This window comes from Pogonomyrmex barbatus, unplaced genomic scaffold (genome assembly GCF_055798465.1).
Source record: "Pogonomyrmex barbatus isolate J1 unplaced genomic scaffold, ASM5579846v1 scaffold8, whole genome shotgun sequence".
In the NCBI taxonomy this organism is placed as follows: Eukaryota; Metazoa; Arthropoda; class Insecta; order Hymenoptera; family Formicidae; genus Pogonomyrmex; species Pogonomyrmex barbatus.
Genome location: NW_028297182.1, coordinates 6,643,399 through 6,662,593, shown reverse-complemented (window position 1 = coordinate 6,662,593; position 19,195 = coordinate 6,643,399). Strand labels below are relative to the sequence as shown.

Sequence of the window (19,195 nt, the reverse complement as noted above, 5' to 3'; positions counted from 1 at the left end):
ACAATTCTTATGAACATACATGCTCTTGGAATTGCTTAATGTTTATAAAGTATAAATTATAAATAAGTCATAGAAGTTATAATGGTTTGCTACAAGATTTGCTATGATTTTATAGTCAAAATCAATCGCGATGATTTCTCAGAGATGCAATAACATATGTATAAAGAAGCTTATTTTAAACTGCAGAACAAAAATATTAATTTAAACAATTCTTTATTTAGTTGAAATATATAACAAAAAATATTATAAAAAAGTGCGTGACTGATTAAATTCTTTTTATTTCTATCTCTTTTTCTTAATTTTTCCCTTTCGCGCGTATCTAACACTTGATTATATATTAATTTAATTTTGAATGCAGAATACAAAAACATAATGCATTTCAAAATTGTAAGCTACTTATATAAATATGCGAGCGTTAAACGCGCGCCGGTAAGAAATGCTCGTAATAATTCTTCGTAAAATCTACCATGAGATCCAACGTGCACTCGGGCAATTCTTCAACACATGTTGCCGGACTGCCGGCAAAACGAGTGAACGATGGCACGATAGTCTCAGGTGGCACAACTGCATCATCCTCAATGTAGCAGCAATCTTTTAGAACTGATCGCCTCCCCTATAGCGACACAAGTAGGATTGATCATGAGAATACTTTGCTTGTATTCACTTATTATATCAAGTAACAGCCATTATACGTACAATTATAGCATTCTTCCCAATGTAAACATAAGAACCAACCAGTGCTGCATTCACAACAGCTCGCTCTCCCACAAACACATGATTTCCCATTGTTAGAGGGAAAAAGGCAACCCTAATCAAGATTCATTACTTCAGTATTTAGAATTCAACGTAATTATATTAAAGTGACACTCGTGTTCACAAATTGTTTATTTTAACATTATAGACTGACAACGATTTTTGAGAAAAGTTAAAACTGTTAATACAATGCATATTAATAACTTGACTTACCCTCTGCTGAATTTCTTGAAAGGTGGTCGAATGACAGCATTCTTGCTAATGATACAATAGCGACCTGTCCTGACATTAGCCAGATCGCCTCTAATGATAGCATCGGACTGTACTATTACCTTTCCATGCAGTACAATGTTCTGCGAGCCGCATAGCACAGTAAGCCTGCTCACCTTATTTCCGGAGGCCTAAAATAACCGAAAAGTAAGGTTATGTATCACGTTCGAAATATCCACGAACATCAGCGTCGCGAAATAATTGAGTTTGTCAAATTATTTTTATCTAATAATCATTATAATTATTTCTCTCCAATTTCAGATATGTCTCATTAATTTAGTGTATTTTAATTTCCTTAAATGTTTATTACCGTTTCAACGTATTCGGCTTTGTTGTAATAAATATCCTGCGGCTCCATCTTGAAATATCCTCGTATTACACGATTACGTATTACTCGATGCTTAAATTGTATAAACAATATCAAGTGTCATTCTTTTATAAACAATAATAGCAAGTAAAAATCTGAATACAATCAGCTGATGAATCGAATGCATATCGCCATCTGTTGACAAAACCGTGCATCATTTTTTGCGACGCGGGAAAGAATGCAAAAATTCTCAAAATATTTTTATGAATGATAAAAGCACAAAATAATACTATTAAAATTCTTTTTTTCATTTTTTCTTATTTTTCTGTTTTTTGAAATTCAATCTTACAAATTACACGATATCAAAGATTAACATAATTTATAGTATTTTCATCAATAGTTAAATATTATTTAATTATTATATTATTATATTATATTATATTATTATTAACTTATATATTTATTAATTGTCAATCATATTGATTGATATCATAGTTTTATAAAAATAGTTCTACATATACAGGATAAATCAAAATTATTTATCCTTTAAAGAATATATTTCTAATTTAATTCTGAGACGACTTTTCTTATAAAACTTTGTCCAAAACTTAATTTTTTAGTTATAAAAAAAATAATTTTTGTACTACGGATCAAGTGCATAAAGTTTTTTGGATGTCACTTAAAGATTTTTAAGACAGATTTTTAAGACATTTTAGAATGTTCCAAACAATACAAGGTGCAAAATTGAGACATAGGATGTCCTTAAAAATGTCTTTATGATATTTTTAACATTTATATTCTAACTTTGGACTTATGTCTGAGAGTCTTCTTGGAAGAATGTTTCAAAAATGTTCTGAGAGCATCTCGAATCTTACAATTAACATCACAAAGATTGCAAGTGATAAACGGACAACATACTGGAGGCAGATGAGATCGATGCGGAAGTTGTTCAAACATTTTATGCGAGTCAAGCATGTATCTTCATAGCTTTATGATAATATGCTACAGCACATATGTACAGACCATTACAGAGTAAATGTACTACGGTATGATCTGTTTGCTTAAGATGACGAAGTATTTATGCAAATTGTATCATTTCAAAAACGGGATTACCGCACATAATAAATAGAATCTATGCGCTAATATTCAACTTCATATACACACAACTTTTTCATTGCCATTACAATCAATTCATCACACCAAAATTAATTTTATACCATAGAAATAATAAAAAAATGTTTTACGCAGAAAAGATTTTTTTCGTCGGCACATTGTAATGCGCAAAGTATATAAGAAAATATGCAATCTTTAAAAAAAATTACATTGCAAATACGACGTATACATAAAGTCTCGCACATGCGGTTTTTCGCACATAAAATATAGACTCCCGTAGCATCGGGATTCCTTGCTCCATCATTATTGCGTCTCAAATTGCGCACTCGATAATTACGCTAGCGAAAGAGATCCGTGAGAACAGCGAAAGCTGACGAAATCCTAAAATCACAGAACGGCTACGCCGCGGGAAATAATCTCTTGATGGGCTATACATTGTAGCGTCCGTTATGAATGTTAAATATTTCACATGCGACAATAACATCGGCCATTATTGTCGATTGTCCCTTCATTTTTCCGGATTCATAAGCGATTTTATCAAAGGCGGGGATACACGAACCTGGCTATACACGCAGAAAGATTATGGCACGCAGATAATCAGTACTGTCGACAATCCCGAAGGGGCCTATTTGCAGTCGCTCTACGAATACAAAAGCGTTTGAAATGTTCTTCATCGTTTTATGCATCTTTACAGTGTTGCTCGATGGTGACACGGTCGCATCTTCTCATCGGATCGACGATGTGATTTTAAAATTTATCATCGATGCTACGCCCATTTTATTTTCACCGTCAAGACTATTTCTACATTCTTGCATCAACTACGGCAAGATTTTCGAATTTATAGTTTAAACATCGAGATTCTTGAAAAATATGGCAGTTAAAAATTAAAAATGTCAAGTCAATAAAAATAATCATAAATTGCGAAGAGAGAGAGAGAGAGAGAGAGTCTTCTTTTTAAGAGCTTAATTTATAACAAGCTATCATGTTAAAATAAACTTCTAGATTGGAGTGTGTCGCATCGCTATAAAATCACGATGATTTCATTCAAGAAGGCGCATAAAAGATACCTAAAGAATTTAAATTGACTCTACTCTTTTCTTTTTCTCAGATGACACGATTAGATTATCGAGGGAAATGTCGAGCCGTCGTTTGACACACGGCATTCGTAACTCCGCCGAAGATCTCGATCAGAGAATTTACAACAATTTGGAACATCAGAACCTGTACGCGTTGGACCTGAACTGCGATTACGCCATCAGAATTTTACGACAGGTATCAAGTGCCTATTACGTATCGTCGCGAGCACAAATACAGGCGATTCGTTTAGATTAAAAGGATCGAAAAAATAAAAGGTAAAGTAAAAAGTAAAGATAGAGCAACTCTTCATCTTGCCACTCATTGTTTATCGACGTTAAAATTTTCGCCCGAGGCCCGTAGAGTGTTTATTCACTGTTACCCAATTTGAATTACGGTTCATCGTCAATAGAGGCAAAGTAATGGTCGTAAATGGATGAATGACGCGTAAGAATTATTCTTTCGTTGTTCACATTAATTAATTCACATTAATTAATTTGAAAGTAAAGAAGGCAACTCTCAGAGCAATAAGTTCGCCGAGAATTGCCTTCTTTATTCTCTAATTATTTGACACTTAACTCGGCATAGTTAATTAATTGTTATCTGATATTACGCAACAGGCGCATTCAAAGAGGATGTTCGTCGCCCCGATGAAATGGCTGCTTCTTCAGGATCGAAGAACGATAATCAATAACGATGATAACGTAACTTCCACGTATGATGACTCAGTGCTGGAGGTCTTCGGGAATCTAGCTGTCTATCCTGACAGTGATGTAGTCCTCGCGCGAAGATTCGACGGTGATTTTCTTCATTTGACGTCTGTGTATCGACCAAGCCCACAACGAGAAGTGATATGGGAAAATCGCGGGAATTGGACGATGAAAAACGGTCTACAGATGAGAACTTTTGATGTGGCTTCAGCACGAAGAAGAAATCTTCAACAGACAGCTCTTAAATCCTCGATCGTGGTACTTTATATCATACGCGCCCATCATGCAGGAAAATACACTTATAAGTCAATTATATTCCTTTTACGAGTAATCTATGTAACACCTTATTATTATTTTATTGTAATGAAAAAAATAAAGAGAAGAGAGTAATTCCATGCTTAGATTTTATTTAGGTATTCAGAATTTTTTGTATAAAAAATATAATCTGTTTTATCTTTGCGATTGCAGATGACAAATCCTGACACAATCAATCATTTGACTGATTATAAATATAGTACCATAGATCCAATCACGAAGGCTAATTATATTTGGGTACTATATTTAGTAAGCCGAATGAATGCAACGTGAGTTTTGTCTTAAAATGTTAAAACATATCAATATCATTGAAATAAAATGAATAAATGAATAAATTTTATGGCAATAAAATCAAGTTTGCCAATTATTTTTGCGAATCTAGTAATAAATATAAATCAATAATATTTAGGTTCATATTCTAAACTCACTTTTATCAATGTGAATTGGAAATACGAGTCTTAGATTATAACTCGTATTCCACATAATAATAAGACTATTTATTAATCAAACTTTAATAATAATTAATCAAATTATATATATTGTATTATATAAATATAAAATATACGAATTACTATTACATATATGTTAACAAAAGATTATAAAATATTTGTATTAAACTACAATTAGATATATGAATAAAATTTAATTAAATAAGCATTTTATTAATAAAAATCAGGTCTATCCAATTCGATTGCGAGAAGACGTTATCATAATTTTTCGATTATCTTTTTCAAAAACGCTTTTCTATGTTTCTAAAGAATATATACGATCATTAGCAACTGTAAAAAATTGAATAATCCTGATTTATGCAAAGTAATGAAAGTATTGAAAATCAATACACTGTGATTTTTATCATGTCTTTTCATTTCATATAACAGAATAAGTTTTGAGGTTGCGGACACTTGGGGATATCGCGACAAAAATGGCTCTTGGAACGGGATAGTTCAGATGTTGGATCGACGCGAAATCGATATCGGCACTGCTATGTATCTGGTGACAGAACGTATCCCCGTAGTGGAATATATTCAATTATATACACACTCTCGGTAAAATTGCATCTAATTTGAATCAATCAAATCTTCAATATTATTATATTACAATTCATTAAAGTAAATTTATCTTTGCGAAATAAAGTAAGGCGGTACATTAATCAATATGTTACATAAATATAAAAATATTCATGTAAACAGTTTTGTCTTTATCTCTTATAGATATACTTATTGTTAGTGCTATAATTAAAATAAATACAGTAAATCTTTCAATTTTAACTAACAAATTACAACGCGAAACATGGCACTTTCTCAGTAAGCAGCATCTTGGTTGCTGTAAAGTCTTTTAATATGAAATAAATTCAATTAATTATATTACCAACTACGCGTCGCTTTGATTTAGCGGACTTTCAACATAATGGCTCTATAATAATTCGATTATCAATATTATTGATATCGATTAAAATCCTTTTTCTTATCCCCCCCCGGAAATATATATTGCGAAAAATCACCTCAGCCAAGGATCGAACCTGGATCGCCTGCTTCGAATTTATTTCATATTAAAAGACTTTTAATCAAGATCCTGCTTGCCGAAGAAATGCCATTTCGCGTTGTAGTTTGTTAGTTAACATGTACTCGGCCTATATTTATATATTGTTCTTTCAATTTTATTTTCCCTATTCTGAAACTTCGATTTGAGATAAAATAAAAAATTTTTATTGCCAGCAATTGCATCATTATCCTTTAATTTTCCAAGATTAAATTATTATTTTATAAAAAATTATTATTTTATTTGTAAAACTTTCGTCCCAATATTGTTCATTAATTATAGCAATAATAATGAAATCATGCTTTCTCATATTTCTTATCAAAATAAAAGATGTAGTTAGTAGTGAATTTTTTATTAGATAAGCAAAGATAAAAAATAAATTTGCTTGTAATATATAAAAAAAAATGTATAGTGTTCAAAAGTTTAAATTAACTAGTATTATTGGCAATGTAAAATATTATTAATATATAACCTCAATTATATTGCAGTTTGTGTTTCATATTTCGAAAACCTTTATTGTCGACCGTGAAAAATATCTTCGCCTTGCCATTTCAACGGAATGTCTGGATAGCAATCGCCGTATTTCTTGTTCTCGTCTTTTGCTTGTTATACATATCTACAACATGGGAGTATTATCAAGATGTTTCAACAAAATCGGCAGTCTACTGGAGCCAATTGAATGCCGCACCGACAGTCACCGAGAATCTTCTCATCCTTATAGGCGCATTTGCGCAACAAGGTACACGGATAAATGTAAAAGCAACATTCAACTTTGCAATTCTCGATTTGCAAAACGAAATATGTCAATAAAATGTATGGCAAATACGTAAATTTGTAAAATATAATAGAACTTTCCAATATTGAAGTTTTCGAAATCGCATTACTTCAGTATTTTGAAATTTTTTCTCAACCTCTAGTTTTATTCGACGGAACGTGAAATGAAATACGTGAAATAAAACCTTTGTATTTTGCTTTCCATCTCCTTTCTTGCCATAATCACTTCATTATGTAAAAAATATGGGAGAAAAGAGGTAAACTCAAGGATTTCAATTTACACACAACGAGAGAATTGTTTGTGGAAAAAAAAAATAATAAAAAAAAGAACGTATTTTGAACAAGAATCCAGAATAAAAACATTTTATCATTTTCTATACATTCGTAGGATATTCATATGAGCCACACAGGGTCCCGTCTCGAATCGTCACTCTCATGTTACTACTCGCCTCACTAAGCCTCTACGCCTCTTACACAGCGAATATTGTAGCCCTTTTGCAATCCACCACGGATTCAATCAGAACTCTTTCCGATCTCTTGTACAGTCCGCTAAAGCTCGGAGTACAAGATGTACAATACAACCGACATTATTTCAAGGTTGATAAATTAAAGTTAATTCTTTTAAAACGAAGAATCTAGTAACAGGAAAATTATATCAAATAATTTTCCTTTTGTCGGAATACAGGCGCTTCAAGATCCTATTAGAAAAGCGATTCTAGAAGAAAAAATCGAGCCGAAAGGGCAGAAATCTAACTGGTTGTCTCTGGAGGAAGGAGTGCGCCGCATAAGAAATGAATCCTTCGGCTTTCACGGCGCGGCAAGTCCTATATATCAAGTCATACAGCGTACATTTCAGGAAGAAGAAAAGTGCGGTCTATCTGAAATTGATTACATAAATGCGATATATCCGCTTCTCGTGATACAGAAACAATCGCCTTATTTAGAGATAATAAAAAATGGGTAAGTTTATCTCGACTTGTCACGTTTTCAAATAAAAGATAAGAATTTACGTAAATGAATTGAAGTTTAACGTGAAAGTCAGAAAAACGCAATAATGCTTCGTATTAAGTAAGTCTATAATAATCTTAAGATAATCAAAGATATCTAAAAAAGTTGATACTGTAAGCGTTATACTTGTAATGTAAAATTACGCTTTCATTGGAAATAATTTTGTTTATAAAATTATCAAAATACAATATACAAAATATCTCAGAATTGATATAAGCGAGAAAGAGGTAATACTAAACGAAAAAACTAAGTTAAAAATATAGATTGAATTTTTTTTTGTACATGATCATCCTTTTCTCGTTTATATTATCAGTTTTAAAATATCTTGTAAAGAACATCTCGATTTTTGGGAGAAAAAAATCGTCTACTAAAAAAATATATCTTTTAAGATTTTTTAATATTAACTTGTTAATCGTATTCAAAAATAATTTTGTTTTGCAATTAAATTTGAAGAAAATTACGTTGGACGCATAAATTGCTAGAATAATACTCGACTTATGACATAATACTCGAGAAAAATATTTTACAGAGCTTTGAAATTACGAGAATACGGATTGAAGTATCGCGACGAGTATCGTCTGTATATAAAAAAGCCAGTGTGCTCGAGTCAGACTAGCTTCATCACCATTGGTTTCACAGAATGCTACTTTGCGATAGTCGCAATGGGTTACGGAGCGTTACTTAGCGTTATCGTGTTTATACTCGAGTTGCTGTGGCACAAAAGGTAATGTTAATAAGGAAGATTACCTTCCATACACGCCATTATTATCTTGTATTTCTCTTCATAGGCAAAATCAAGCTATACCAGAAGAGGCAATTCCAACTGTGGTAGAAAAAACGGACCTTGAAAATATCAATTATATTGACTAGATTATTGCAAAACTACACTGTATTCATTTAGCAAAATCTAAAAGAGAATTAAAGACTTTCTAAATTTCTGATAAATTACTTTGATTGCTCAGCGGATTCTTTCGGCGATTTTACGAAGGAAAGTCGATAGTCAATATTAATTTAGTACATATTAATATAGCGTATGGTAATTAATAGTAGAAATTAATAGTAGAAAGTATTTATGCAATTCTACTTAATGGAAAGAAAGCTAGCCTCAAAGCTTTCTCAATGTGTAATATGTACCATTTATTACAACATAAATAAAATTTTCGCCTTGCAATGCAATATGTGTTACAAATTAATTAACAAAAAAAGCTGTTTTTGTAATCTCATGCAAGTTTTAATAAAGATCATTAAATGTACTGCATATTGTATGTATATTTATTTGTATTCTAAAATATATCTCTACATAAGAATCAATTAATATTGTAAACATAATTTCTCATGGTTAAATCAATATAATTATATTAAAAAATTACAAAATATAGTCATATATTATTTATGCTTAATTTATGCTTTATTCTTTCAATTTATTCTGTTTTATATCTCTTGTAGAAATTTAATATTGAAAAATAAAAATTAATTATTTTGAGTAGTCTTGTTTAACAATGTTAAAAATAGTGTTGCTTAAAAAATAGTGTTGTTTTTGTTCGAAATAAGTAATTTCTAATATTAATTTTGGCCAATATTAAATTAGATTTCTAAGGGATAACTTTGCGTTTACATTTTACAATAATTTTAGTTCAATAAGTGAATTTAATTATACATATATAAATAATTGTTATGTGAGCATTTTGTTTAAATCTCCAAAGAATATTAGGAAATCTATTATTCCAACTGCCGTCATTTGTCAATCGAATATATACTGTGCTGACATCTGCTGACAAAATCTCACATCAATTTATGTGATGTGAAAAATGCGGTCACGCGATATATAAATCTAGATATATATATATATATATATATATATAAAACAGCTTATACTTATAAACACAAATATAAATGCAAATACAAACAATTGCAATAGATTATTTTTGCATATTACAACATTTTTGTACAAAACAATATATTATTGTATACGTATATTTATGTGTAATAAAAATTAAAACTAGACTTTGCGTTTCGTATATATATCTCTTTTTCTCTCATAAATCTTTTCTAAAAATGAATCTTATAATAACGCTTATAATATCAAAAGAAACGTCTAACATCTATGATAAAAAAGATAAATTTCTTATCTGTCTAAACTTGCAAAAAATACTCTTTAGATAATTATACTTTAAAATTCTTCAAAGATTTATTTTGAGAATCTATAAACTCGTCGCTTTATACGCAATTCTTTGCAGTAATTTGCTAGTGCGACACAAATGTTTCTTCGAAAAACACACGTCTGCGACACTTAATGTCATAATGAGCAGATTTCGTTATGTATCTTTGATTAGCCTTTAGCTTTGAAATTCTCCTACTATTGTCTTACCGACTATGTTGTGGCGGCACGGTGTCATGGCAACCCCTGGCGTGTAAACCCTCGACGTTAGTTGCGATTCACCCTCGATCGCGCGTCGCGATGCCGCCGAATACTCGAACCTAGAAATGTCATTGTTCAAAACAAAAGAATGGTGGAGGACGCAGTGCGGAGTGAACGAATCTTTCGACAGACGCAGCCTGCTGATCGCGCCGTTGTTCGGTGCCGACCGGAAAGACGTCATCATCGTCGGCAGCCACAGCGGACACCTCCGGATATACGGCCCGTCCTCACAATGGATAGACGAGACCAAGTCGCCGAGCGGCTTCAAATCCTCGGATCTAATCGTCGAGATGCAAATCGGCGACTGCATCGTCGACATCAAGGCGGGAAAATTCGTCTCGTAAGTGAGCTCGCGAGGTTTGCGAAGTGAAAGGACATTATTGACGTCGCGAAGAATTGCACGTTTTTAACTCTGGAATGCATGACCTCGTAATGAAGATTTGCGAAAGCCGGAATAACAGGAAAAATCATTTCAACGGCTTAAAATCAATTACGATGGAAAAAAATTAATTTAAACTTGAACCGAGAATTAGCTACAAGAGAAATAAAAACTAGTCGTGTGTAAATAAGAGCAACGCAATGATGAGATAGAAAATAAGTTATAGCAGAGCTCTCTAAAGCTTCGTCTCTTGGGTATCTTAGATTTATAGGAATATTTAATAATATTATCACTGCATAATTCGCAGGTTTTGTAATTATGATTAAAATTAAATAAATTATACAAATTAAAAACATATGTAAAAATCTCTATTTATTTTTAATAATTTAAATTAATCCTCTTAATTTTCTAAAAGTTGTAAAGTATTATTTAAAATTTAAAATTATTGAAATTATTTAAAATCACTTATAATTAAACAAAGGCACTTTTTACAGCTATATCTTATTTCAGTGGCTTGCAAGATATTCGACTTGCTGTTTTGACATCCAAGAAACTCATCATTTACGGTGTCATTTTGAAACAAGGTTCCGTCGAACATGGTTTGTATCACAATATACAATATCATATTAAATTATAAATTAAAATGTAAACATATTACTACTAACATATTACTCCTAAATATATTACAACTTGCTAACTTTTTTATCGCCCCCTTTAAACTTCTAAATTAATTTTATAAATTTCTCTTCTTGTATTAATATGTCAAAATATAATAATACGTTTTGTAATGTGCAATTATATAAATCGTTCTTCCATTAGTTTTAATTTGAAAATATATTTACGTTAATTATTAATTACGTTAATCGTTAATATTTAATTAAAACAAAAAACAGATGATATCGCTGCAGGAAATCTCGCATGACTTTTCTATTCTTTTAATTGGAGAATCACAATATGCGCCCCGTGTTATTGAAATATTAATGTTAATATCGTGACAATAACGTTAATCGCACGCAGGAACAACCTTCGAGAAAGATGGACAGCCTACAACAACCAGCAAGATCGGTGGAATCGTGAGGTCCGCGTGTACAGGTCCGGTTGGAATTCTCGCGAGAGACCCGACTTAAAGAATGGTCCGCTAATTAGATTTTACAGTCTGAACAAACAAGTCTATACGGATATAGAATATGTCGAGCATTGCATATATTTTCATTTCATGCCTCGTGATCATTAATATCTCTCGTTATTAGTTACCACAGCTTATGCTACAACTGCTAATGCAATCGCCGCTATTATTACCGGCATTATCCTCATTATCGTTGTTATTATTATTATTGCTATTACTGTAATTCTTAAGTTCGATGTGCAATTTATATATTTGGGAGGACGGAACGTGTAATTACTTTTCGTTCGATCTCCGAGGGAGAAGGGGCCCTCACGGCCCGAGGCGGTCAATCCCATAGACCCGTCTCTTCTTCCGAGAGCCGGTCTTCCTGGCCGCGTAGATAAAACGACCGCGAGCGGTGTGCCGCTAACGAGCATCACGAGCGCGTTAAGTTATTCCCGCGCGCAAAGATCCTCGACGAGATGAGAGATGGAGAGATGGAGAGATGCGCGCAACCGACAATATCTCGCGATACCGTCGTGGCTTATTACGACAGAGACGATTTTTGTACGACCGCTTCTTACTTGGCAACTCGCAACTCGTACAAATCGTAAAGCCGATATCTCCGCTCTCTGTCTCTTTTGCAAGAATATGTAATGCGCACTCCGCGCGCGACGAATCGTGTCAGAATTGAAGTGGCCGTCATTGAAATTCATAGAACAATCAAGAAGATTACGGAGCAGCCGTAATACATGCGAAGATCTGACACGAGAGATAAGGATAATTGTTACTCGCTACTCCGATAGATGAAAAGTTAATATTTTAGTTTCCTTTCCCTTAAATATAGTAAAATTCTAAAAAAAAATCAATTAAAATCTTTTTCAGCGAATTTTTCTCATTTATATTCTTATTCGTATCACGTGTTACAAACTCTCTGAAATGTGATTATTTGACGATCCCTCGTTGAATACACTAATATACTATTTTCGATCTTCGTAAATAGACGAATAAAATGCAGACTACAACATTCAACGCTGATGTGGGGGGGGGGGAGGGGGGGGAGCATAAATATGAATCTATGTGTGCTCAATCGTTCGGTCGTGCGATATCGTGTATCAAAGTACAGAAACGCGTCGTGCAGTCTCGCTCATTACAGTGGCGAACGATCGAAAACGCAAGTACACAAGTACGACAAGTCTCTCCTTCTCGATGTTTCCTCCGTTTACGTCAATTTACGTAACGTCTGGGAGACTTTTTCAATTTCCTGCAACCGCCTCGATTGATGTTTCCACGCTTGATCTTGTATTGTTGATTTGAAATTAAAACGCCTTTGAAAGATCAAGGAGAAGTTAGATCAGACAAATTTGACCCTAGAATGGCCATGTAAGGAATATTTGTCTGTATTAATATTAACACGATCTACGCAGTTCCATGCGGAAAATTATGTAACTGCCGCGGGGAAATATGAATTGGAATATGGTCTTGATCATTAGAACCTTACACAACCCTCGTCTCTATAATTTGTGATATCATTATGGTAATGTATAACGTATAATAATGTTACGATCTGAAATAATCTTCGCGTTGCACACTACAAAAAATATCAAATTGTATATGTACTTTATATTCCGTATAATATACTTCCGCCTATAATTTTTCGAATGTATTTTATGCAGTCAATCCGTAAAAAGACAATTAATATCAGATTTCAAGAAATTTATAGTTCTAGAAAGAGTTCTGATCACAGACATTATTTTTTCATTTTTTTAAATGAATTTCTAATGAATTTTAAATGAATTTTTAAAACGTTTATTGCCCAAGAGAAACTTCTACGAGCAACAAAGTTCTGGACTGTGTCGAGAATGTGTCGAGAATTCCTTTGATAGATTTTCTAATCAGAATAATTTTCTCCGAAAAAGCCTTCCTAAGATGATAAATATTTAAAAAATGAGGATAACATTTCGTCGTCTCCCTTTTTAAAATTCATGTAGAACTATTTCTTAATCTTATAATGAATTGAAAAACTCACAGGACAAAGTGGGACACACGCGAACCTAACATCTCAATTTGTTCCTAAAGTAATTTCTGTATTTTAATGGCCAAAACTTTGTCTAACTTTGTCTGTATAGAACTATGAAACTATTAGAAAAAATAATTAGAGATAGCAGAAAAAAGATAAAATCAGAATTCCTAATAATTAATGAGTTTCCACGAAATAATACATCAGCATCACGTATACTCATTCCTCATTTTGTCAATTCCTTATTTTCATTATTAATCTATCAAATCGAAAGAAAATAAAGTTTGTCCGACGCTCAAAGGTAATCTTTCTGGCTGATGAAAAAGCGCTGGCTGGTCAAAATGACCGGTTCGGCCGTTCCGGTGTTAAAGGCTGCCTTCGCGGCTCGATCCGGGATCGAGAGGCGCCTCGAGCAAGTATCTCGTTAAATCTAGCCGATATTAGACGCGGCAACAACGACCGTCGGCCGTTTCGTAATAATTCGCGAGCGCCGATACGACGTCGAACACGTTACGTCGTCGAGCGCGTGCGCGCGATTCCTCTCCGAGCGGGCGTGGAACGGAACGCGAGAACGATTATCTCCCTCGGTGAAAAAAAAACTCACGGTTCACAGCCGATTTTCCGTTCCGACCGCACGCTCGCGGGGAAAACGCAAATTGCACGCGAGCTATTCTCACATACACATACAACTCGCGGCTGTCTGATTCACTTCTTTCGTGAGCTCGTTAAACACGTTGCGTCTACTTCCTGACGCCAAGAAGGCGCCATCAATTTTCCCATTAGCTTTTTTTTATTCCCGCAGCAAGAAGTATCAATTTTCTTTTACAAGTATTATTTGCTAAAGGCAAAATAAGAAATCAATTTTTTTCATTCATTTCAGATTGAGACATTCGAAGGCATATATTAGTTAATTTATCAATTCGTAAAATTAAGAAAATATAAATAGATGAATAAATAAAAATAATTGCAATAATATTTATTAATATTTATAATTTTATTTTTATTTTTATTAAAAATAAAATTTTAATAAAAATTCTTTTTTCCCCTCCCCCGATCAAACGTCTAGGATATTTAATGTTTTATTTCGTTCTCTTGCAACTTGTAAATAAAAAAATCAGCTCTCTTTTTTTCTAATTTTAATGTACATGTGTGTATGACGCGCGCGCGCGCGCGCGCGCGCGCGTGTGTGTGTGTGTGTGTGTGTGAGCAAGAATATTCTCTCTTACTTATATCTTTCTTTTTTCATTGTCTTTATCTTTCTCGTTGATTTTTTTTTTCTGTTTACGCTATTCTAATGAAAGAAACGTGCTCATCTATACTTTGCCCACATTTTTTTCTCGCGCACTCGTTATAACATAGTCGTTGTGATATATACGGTCTGCAAAACACTGATCACTCTCGTCCGGACGCTCAAACGCGGCCACGGATGAATTGCGGTCTGACCTATATACAGACAGGAATCATGATTGTCCGCCGGCTCGAGCCGCTTGTCTAGCGCCGCTTGGGCTCGCACGTCAGTCTCGCATATTTATTTCTTCAATTAACTGTAATACATATATGTCTACAGGCGTACATAATCGGCCTGATTTAATGCCAAAGACCGTTTGAAAAAAATGCAAAGCAATTCTTACCAGATCTGACAAACATCATCCTTGTAACGGAAAAAATTCAAAGAACGCATTCCTCTCCAAGGAGTGCATTAATAAATATTACGTAACGCGTGTAATAAATTGATTCTCGAGATGCGTTGTTTAATCGTATGTTTAATCGTTCGAGTGGGTAAAAGTGAAAAGGAATATATATACGTGAAATAAAAACTTATGATAAATGACGATAAATAACACTTTTGTTGGGGGGAGGTTTATCAAATTAATCGAAAAATTATACAGATAAAATTATAAATAATGGAATGTACAAGTCTATTTTCCATCGTGGTTTATTAACATTCATAGAAAATATTCTCTTTATAATGCATTATTCGTTTAATCAGTAAACAATCAGTAGACAATTTTTTTTGACGACTATGATAACAAGTGCTATCGCAACGTTCGTTTCGCATTCGAAATGGTTGACGCGAAATTCCATTTCGATAAATAGAACGGGAATGTTTTATCCAAGTCTACGAGGTCTAATCGCAATCGAGGTCCGAACTATACAAAGATAATGTATTCATAAATTCTCCTTGGTACATAGTATAAAGTGGAAAAATGCAATGCAAAATACTCTAATATAAGAGGTTCAGAAATTTCTTTGATTTCTCCAATCTCAATATCAACTAAGATTTTCAATCATAAGTTTTTGTGTCTTAAATTAAAGATTATTAATAATAGCTATTTCTTATCACACCGTCGCAGGGGATCTCTGCAGCCTGGAAATCGCTTACGAGCACTTGCTCCCGCGATTTCCGGCGTCCCTGACGACGGGACCGTTCGGCGGCGTGCGGGGCCGGGACTTCCTCTGCGTCCAGTGCCTGGACGGCACGCTTCTCTTCTATGAGCAAGAGGCTCCCACCTTCAATCTGATTCTCGGGAATCGGCTGCTGCCGGAGCCGATCGTCTACGTTTCGCGGAACGACGTCTTCGTGACGACGAGCTCCTCGTGGATCCTCGAATGCTACAGGCAGGTTGTTCCACCGTACCGTTCCGAGTAGCCCGTCAATGAACACCTGCCGGTATACAGATAACGCGGTGCGAGATTAGATTGCAGCCTCGTCTGCACCCTTTCAGGATTATGAGCTGAGAGGACAAATGGAGAGATATATGACTGTCATCGGATCTGCAACAGAGAGAAGAAGCTATAAGCTGTCCAAAAGATTTGGAGGATCAACTTGGAATTTGATTGGAGAAGAGGAGTCTAATTAAACTCTTCAAAATGCTTCTCCATTATTTAATAAAGAATCTTGAAGGCTGTGGATTCGATGTATCGATATACAGTTTAACAAAGTTGTAAATAATAATATTAAAACAGTAATGCAAGAGAACGATATCTTAGAAAAATTTATGAATTTAAAAAAATGTAATTTTTTTCGTGTTTTTAAAATCCGATGAGCGAATTATGTAGCTTATTAGGTATATCTTTAGAGATAGTTCGCTAATATATAGATATAGATAAAATAAGATCATCGCGGAAATATGTGTCTGTTTCGAACAGATATAAGAATATGGCGGAATTTGGCAGTAAGGATCACTCGGAGGAACCGAAGAACCTGGAACCGGACTGGAGTTATAATATTGGGGAAGCCATTCTCGATATCGACGCCGTTACTTTGAGCAGCTTCGAGGTCGGGATTCTCATACTCGGCGAGAAGAGTCTCTACTGTCTGAAAGACAATTGCGTTACCTTAAAATACGCAAAAAAGCTCGAGTACAAGGCATTGTGCTTTCAAGCTTACGTGATAGGTAATAACCGGCGGCAGATTTAGAAACTTTCCAAGAAAGAGAGAAAGAAAAAAAGAAAGAAATTAAATCTTGATCTTTTCAAAAGCTTTCATTTTTTCCTCTCTCTCTCTCTTTCTCTCAGAGAATAAAGGAAAGATGAGACAGACAAATAGAAAAGAATCTCGCTCACGTGGGCGTGATCATTGCGCGATGCGACACGTCTAATTAACTATTTTAACAGATAGAAAATAAATGTGCTAATTGAGCCTGATGCTTGTAGAACCGGATGGCAAGCTGATGGTGCTTGTAATTGCTGACACGAACACCCTGATGATTTACGAGGGTACGACTCTTAAGTGGTCAGCTCAGCTGCCTCTTACTCCAGTCGCCGTAACTCGAGCACATTTTCAGGTAACCAATTGCATAATTCTATAATTCATATCCTTATTTGATATGATATTTCGCGGTGTTGCTCGTCATAACAAACACAATAACGTGCCATCGTAAATTTAAAGAACTAACGATTTTCGTTTCATCTTTTCAGTAACAAATCGTAATATTTTTTTATTATATATCGTAGTTAATAATTAATATTATATTAAAAGTTACATTAATTCATCTAATAATAACATTAGCAATAATTAATGTCACTAAACATTTTTTTCATTTTTTATGATATATTATGATATATTTATAATAAATTGAATAAAAACTATATAATGTTCTCACTATCAGTCGACAACTTGTTCATCTTGCGACAAAGTCGACATATTTCTTGAAAAAAAAAAAAAAAAAAAAAAAAAAAAAAAAAAAAAAAAAAAAAAAGAGAAAGAAAAAGAACTTCGGTCAAGTTCATAGCGAAGATCATGTTGATAACCCTTCCAGTTCTATTTTACTTTACCATTTCGTCTCCGCACTGAAATCATGGTACAGCAGTCTAACGATGATCGATATATTCCCTCTGACGAAGCAAGTATTAATCTTCGTCGACGAGAGAAAAGACAGAAATAAAACAAATTATCGGTTGTCAAAGGTTGTCTTATCCGGATAACCATATTGGAAAATGATATACAGAAAATACGAAAGAATTTCTTTTAGAGGAGCGAAAGAGAGACAGAGAGAGAAAAGAAGACCTCGATGGAGCGCTTATCTACGTTCGCCACGATAGTCCGCAATCAGAGCCGATGACATTTGACAAAGAAGCGAGCCGGGACCTCCGTCATATCGGTGTTCCTCTTCCGTGTGTCGCACTATCGACACCACCAGCCGTTGTTTCTCCGACAATATTGCGTTAAAACTATCCTGTCCTTGCTATCAGCAAGCCTCTTCAATGTAATTTCTACGCGACACTTTTAAAGAAGTCACTTAGATAAGTAAAAAACCCTTTTGAACTTTTGATTTTGCAATGATGAAACTTCCTGTAAAATGTCTTCTCATAAAATAAATTTTACCTTATTATACGAAATTCCCCGAACGTTACAAAGCGAAAGAATATCTCGGATGAGATGAATATAGAAATAGAAATTACAAATTTCTCGTTAAAAACTTTGCGGAAGATACTAGTTCATATTTTTCTGTACGCAGAGAATGGGTCGAGTGCCAGTGATAAAATGATAATCGAACTGCTCAAGAATACGTTTGATCATCTTATAAATCGTCATTCGTTTTTAGAAATTCGTTTAGAAATTGTCGAAATCGCAAGAAATCGGCGAAAAAAGAAAAAAAGAAAAAAAAGAAAAGAAGCGAAACATAAAGGCGAAGAACTCGCGGCACGATGACGATCGAAAGAAGCGCTCAAAGCTTTTAGCATCGGCATCGGCCAATGAAAGACCAACCGGGGAAAGGAAAAAAACCGCAAGAGTGCAAGGAAGGACGAGGAGCCGGCAATTATCACCCTGGTTTTATCTTATCGTCCTGCTGGCCGCAGCTAGCACGCAGGCCAGCAAGGTTGCCATTGTTGTCTTTCCGGAGGACACAGTGCGCGCGAATTGCTGGTTAATTAGCTTAATACCGAGAACTCCGCTTCGTTAAT

General features: G+C 34.1%; 3 protein-coding genes and 1 long non-coding RNA gene across 8 annotated transcripts in view; 2 read left to right on the top strand and 2 right to left on the bottom strand.

The window, feature by feature from the left end:
- Positions 1–196: 196 nt before the first annotated feature.
- LOC105426218 (Dynactin 5, p25 subunit) lies at positions 197–1,524 on the bottom strand. Its single transcript, XM_011637341.3, has 4 exons — positions 1,334–1,524; positions 967–1,154; positions 697–808; positions 197–613 (listed from the first exon to the last, which is right to left on the bottom strand). The coding sequence occupies exons 1-4, from the start codon at positions 1,379–1,381 to the stop codon at positions 416–418; spliced, it is 546 nt and encodes a 181-aa protein (XP_011635643.1). The 5' UTR covers positions 1,382–1,524; the 3' UTR covers positions 197–415.
- Positions 1,525–3,044: 1,520 nt separating this feature from the next.
- On the top strand, positions 3,045–9,062 carry LOC105426276 (ionotropic receptor 84a-like). The gene is given in 11 exon segments (XM_089084169.1): positions 3,045–3,266; positions 3,552–3,715; positions 4,138–4,485; positions 4,696–4,811; positions 5,421–5,588; positions 6,570–6,820; positions 7,244–7,452; positions 7,541–7,815; positions 8,393–8,587; positions 8,652–8,724; positions 8,726–9,062. Coding segments are annotated over 11 exon segments (1,998 nt in total). The 5' UTR covers positions 3,045–3,106; the 3' UTR covers positions 8,765–9,062.
- Positions 9,063–9,887: 825 nt separating this feature from the next.
- The window catches only part of LOC105426217 (Bardet-Biedl syndrome 9), a 16,967-nt gene continuing 7,659 nt past the window's right edge, over positions 9,888–19,195 (top strand). Inside the window, exons 1-5 of the mRNA XM_089083873.1 lie at positions 9,888–10,622; positions 11,172–11,260; positions 16,141–16,405; positions 16,937–17,184; positions 17,444–17,574. Of these exons, the coding sequence (XP_088939999.1) occupies positions 10,348–10,622; positions 11,172–11,260; positions 16,141–16,405; positions 16,937–17,184; positions 17,444–17,574 (1,008 nt within the window). The 5' untranslated portion in view covers positions 9,888–10,347. The remainder of the gene's footprint in view (positions 10,623–11,171; positions 11,261–16,140; positions 16,406–16,936; positions 17,185–17,443; positions 17,575–19,195) is intronic.
- LOC148934743 (uncharacterized) overlaps positions 15,705–19,195 on the bottom strand; it is a 27,101-nt gene continuing 23,610 nt past the window's right edge. For all 5 annotated transcript variants that reach the window (XR_016141098.1, XR_016141097.1, XR_016141100.1 and 2 more), the window contains one exon: positions 15,705–16,561. This is a non-coding gene — a long non-coding RNA (uncharacterized LOC148934743). The remainder of the gene's footprint in view (positions 16,562–19,195) is intronic.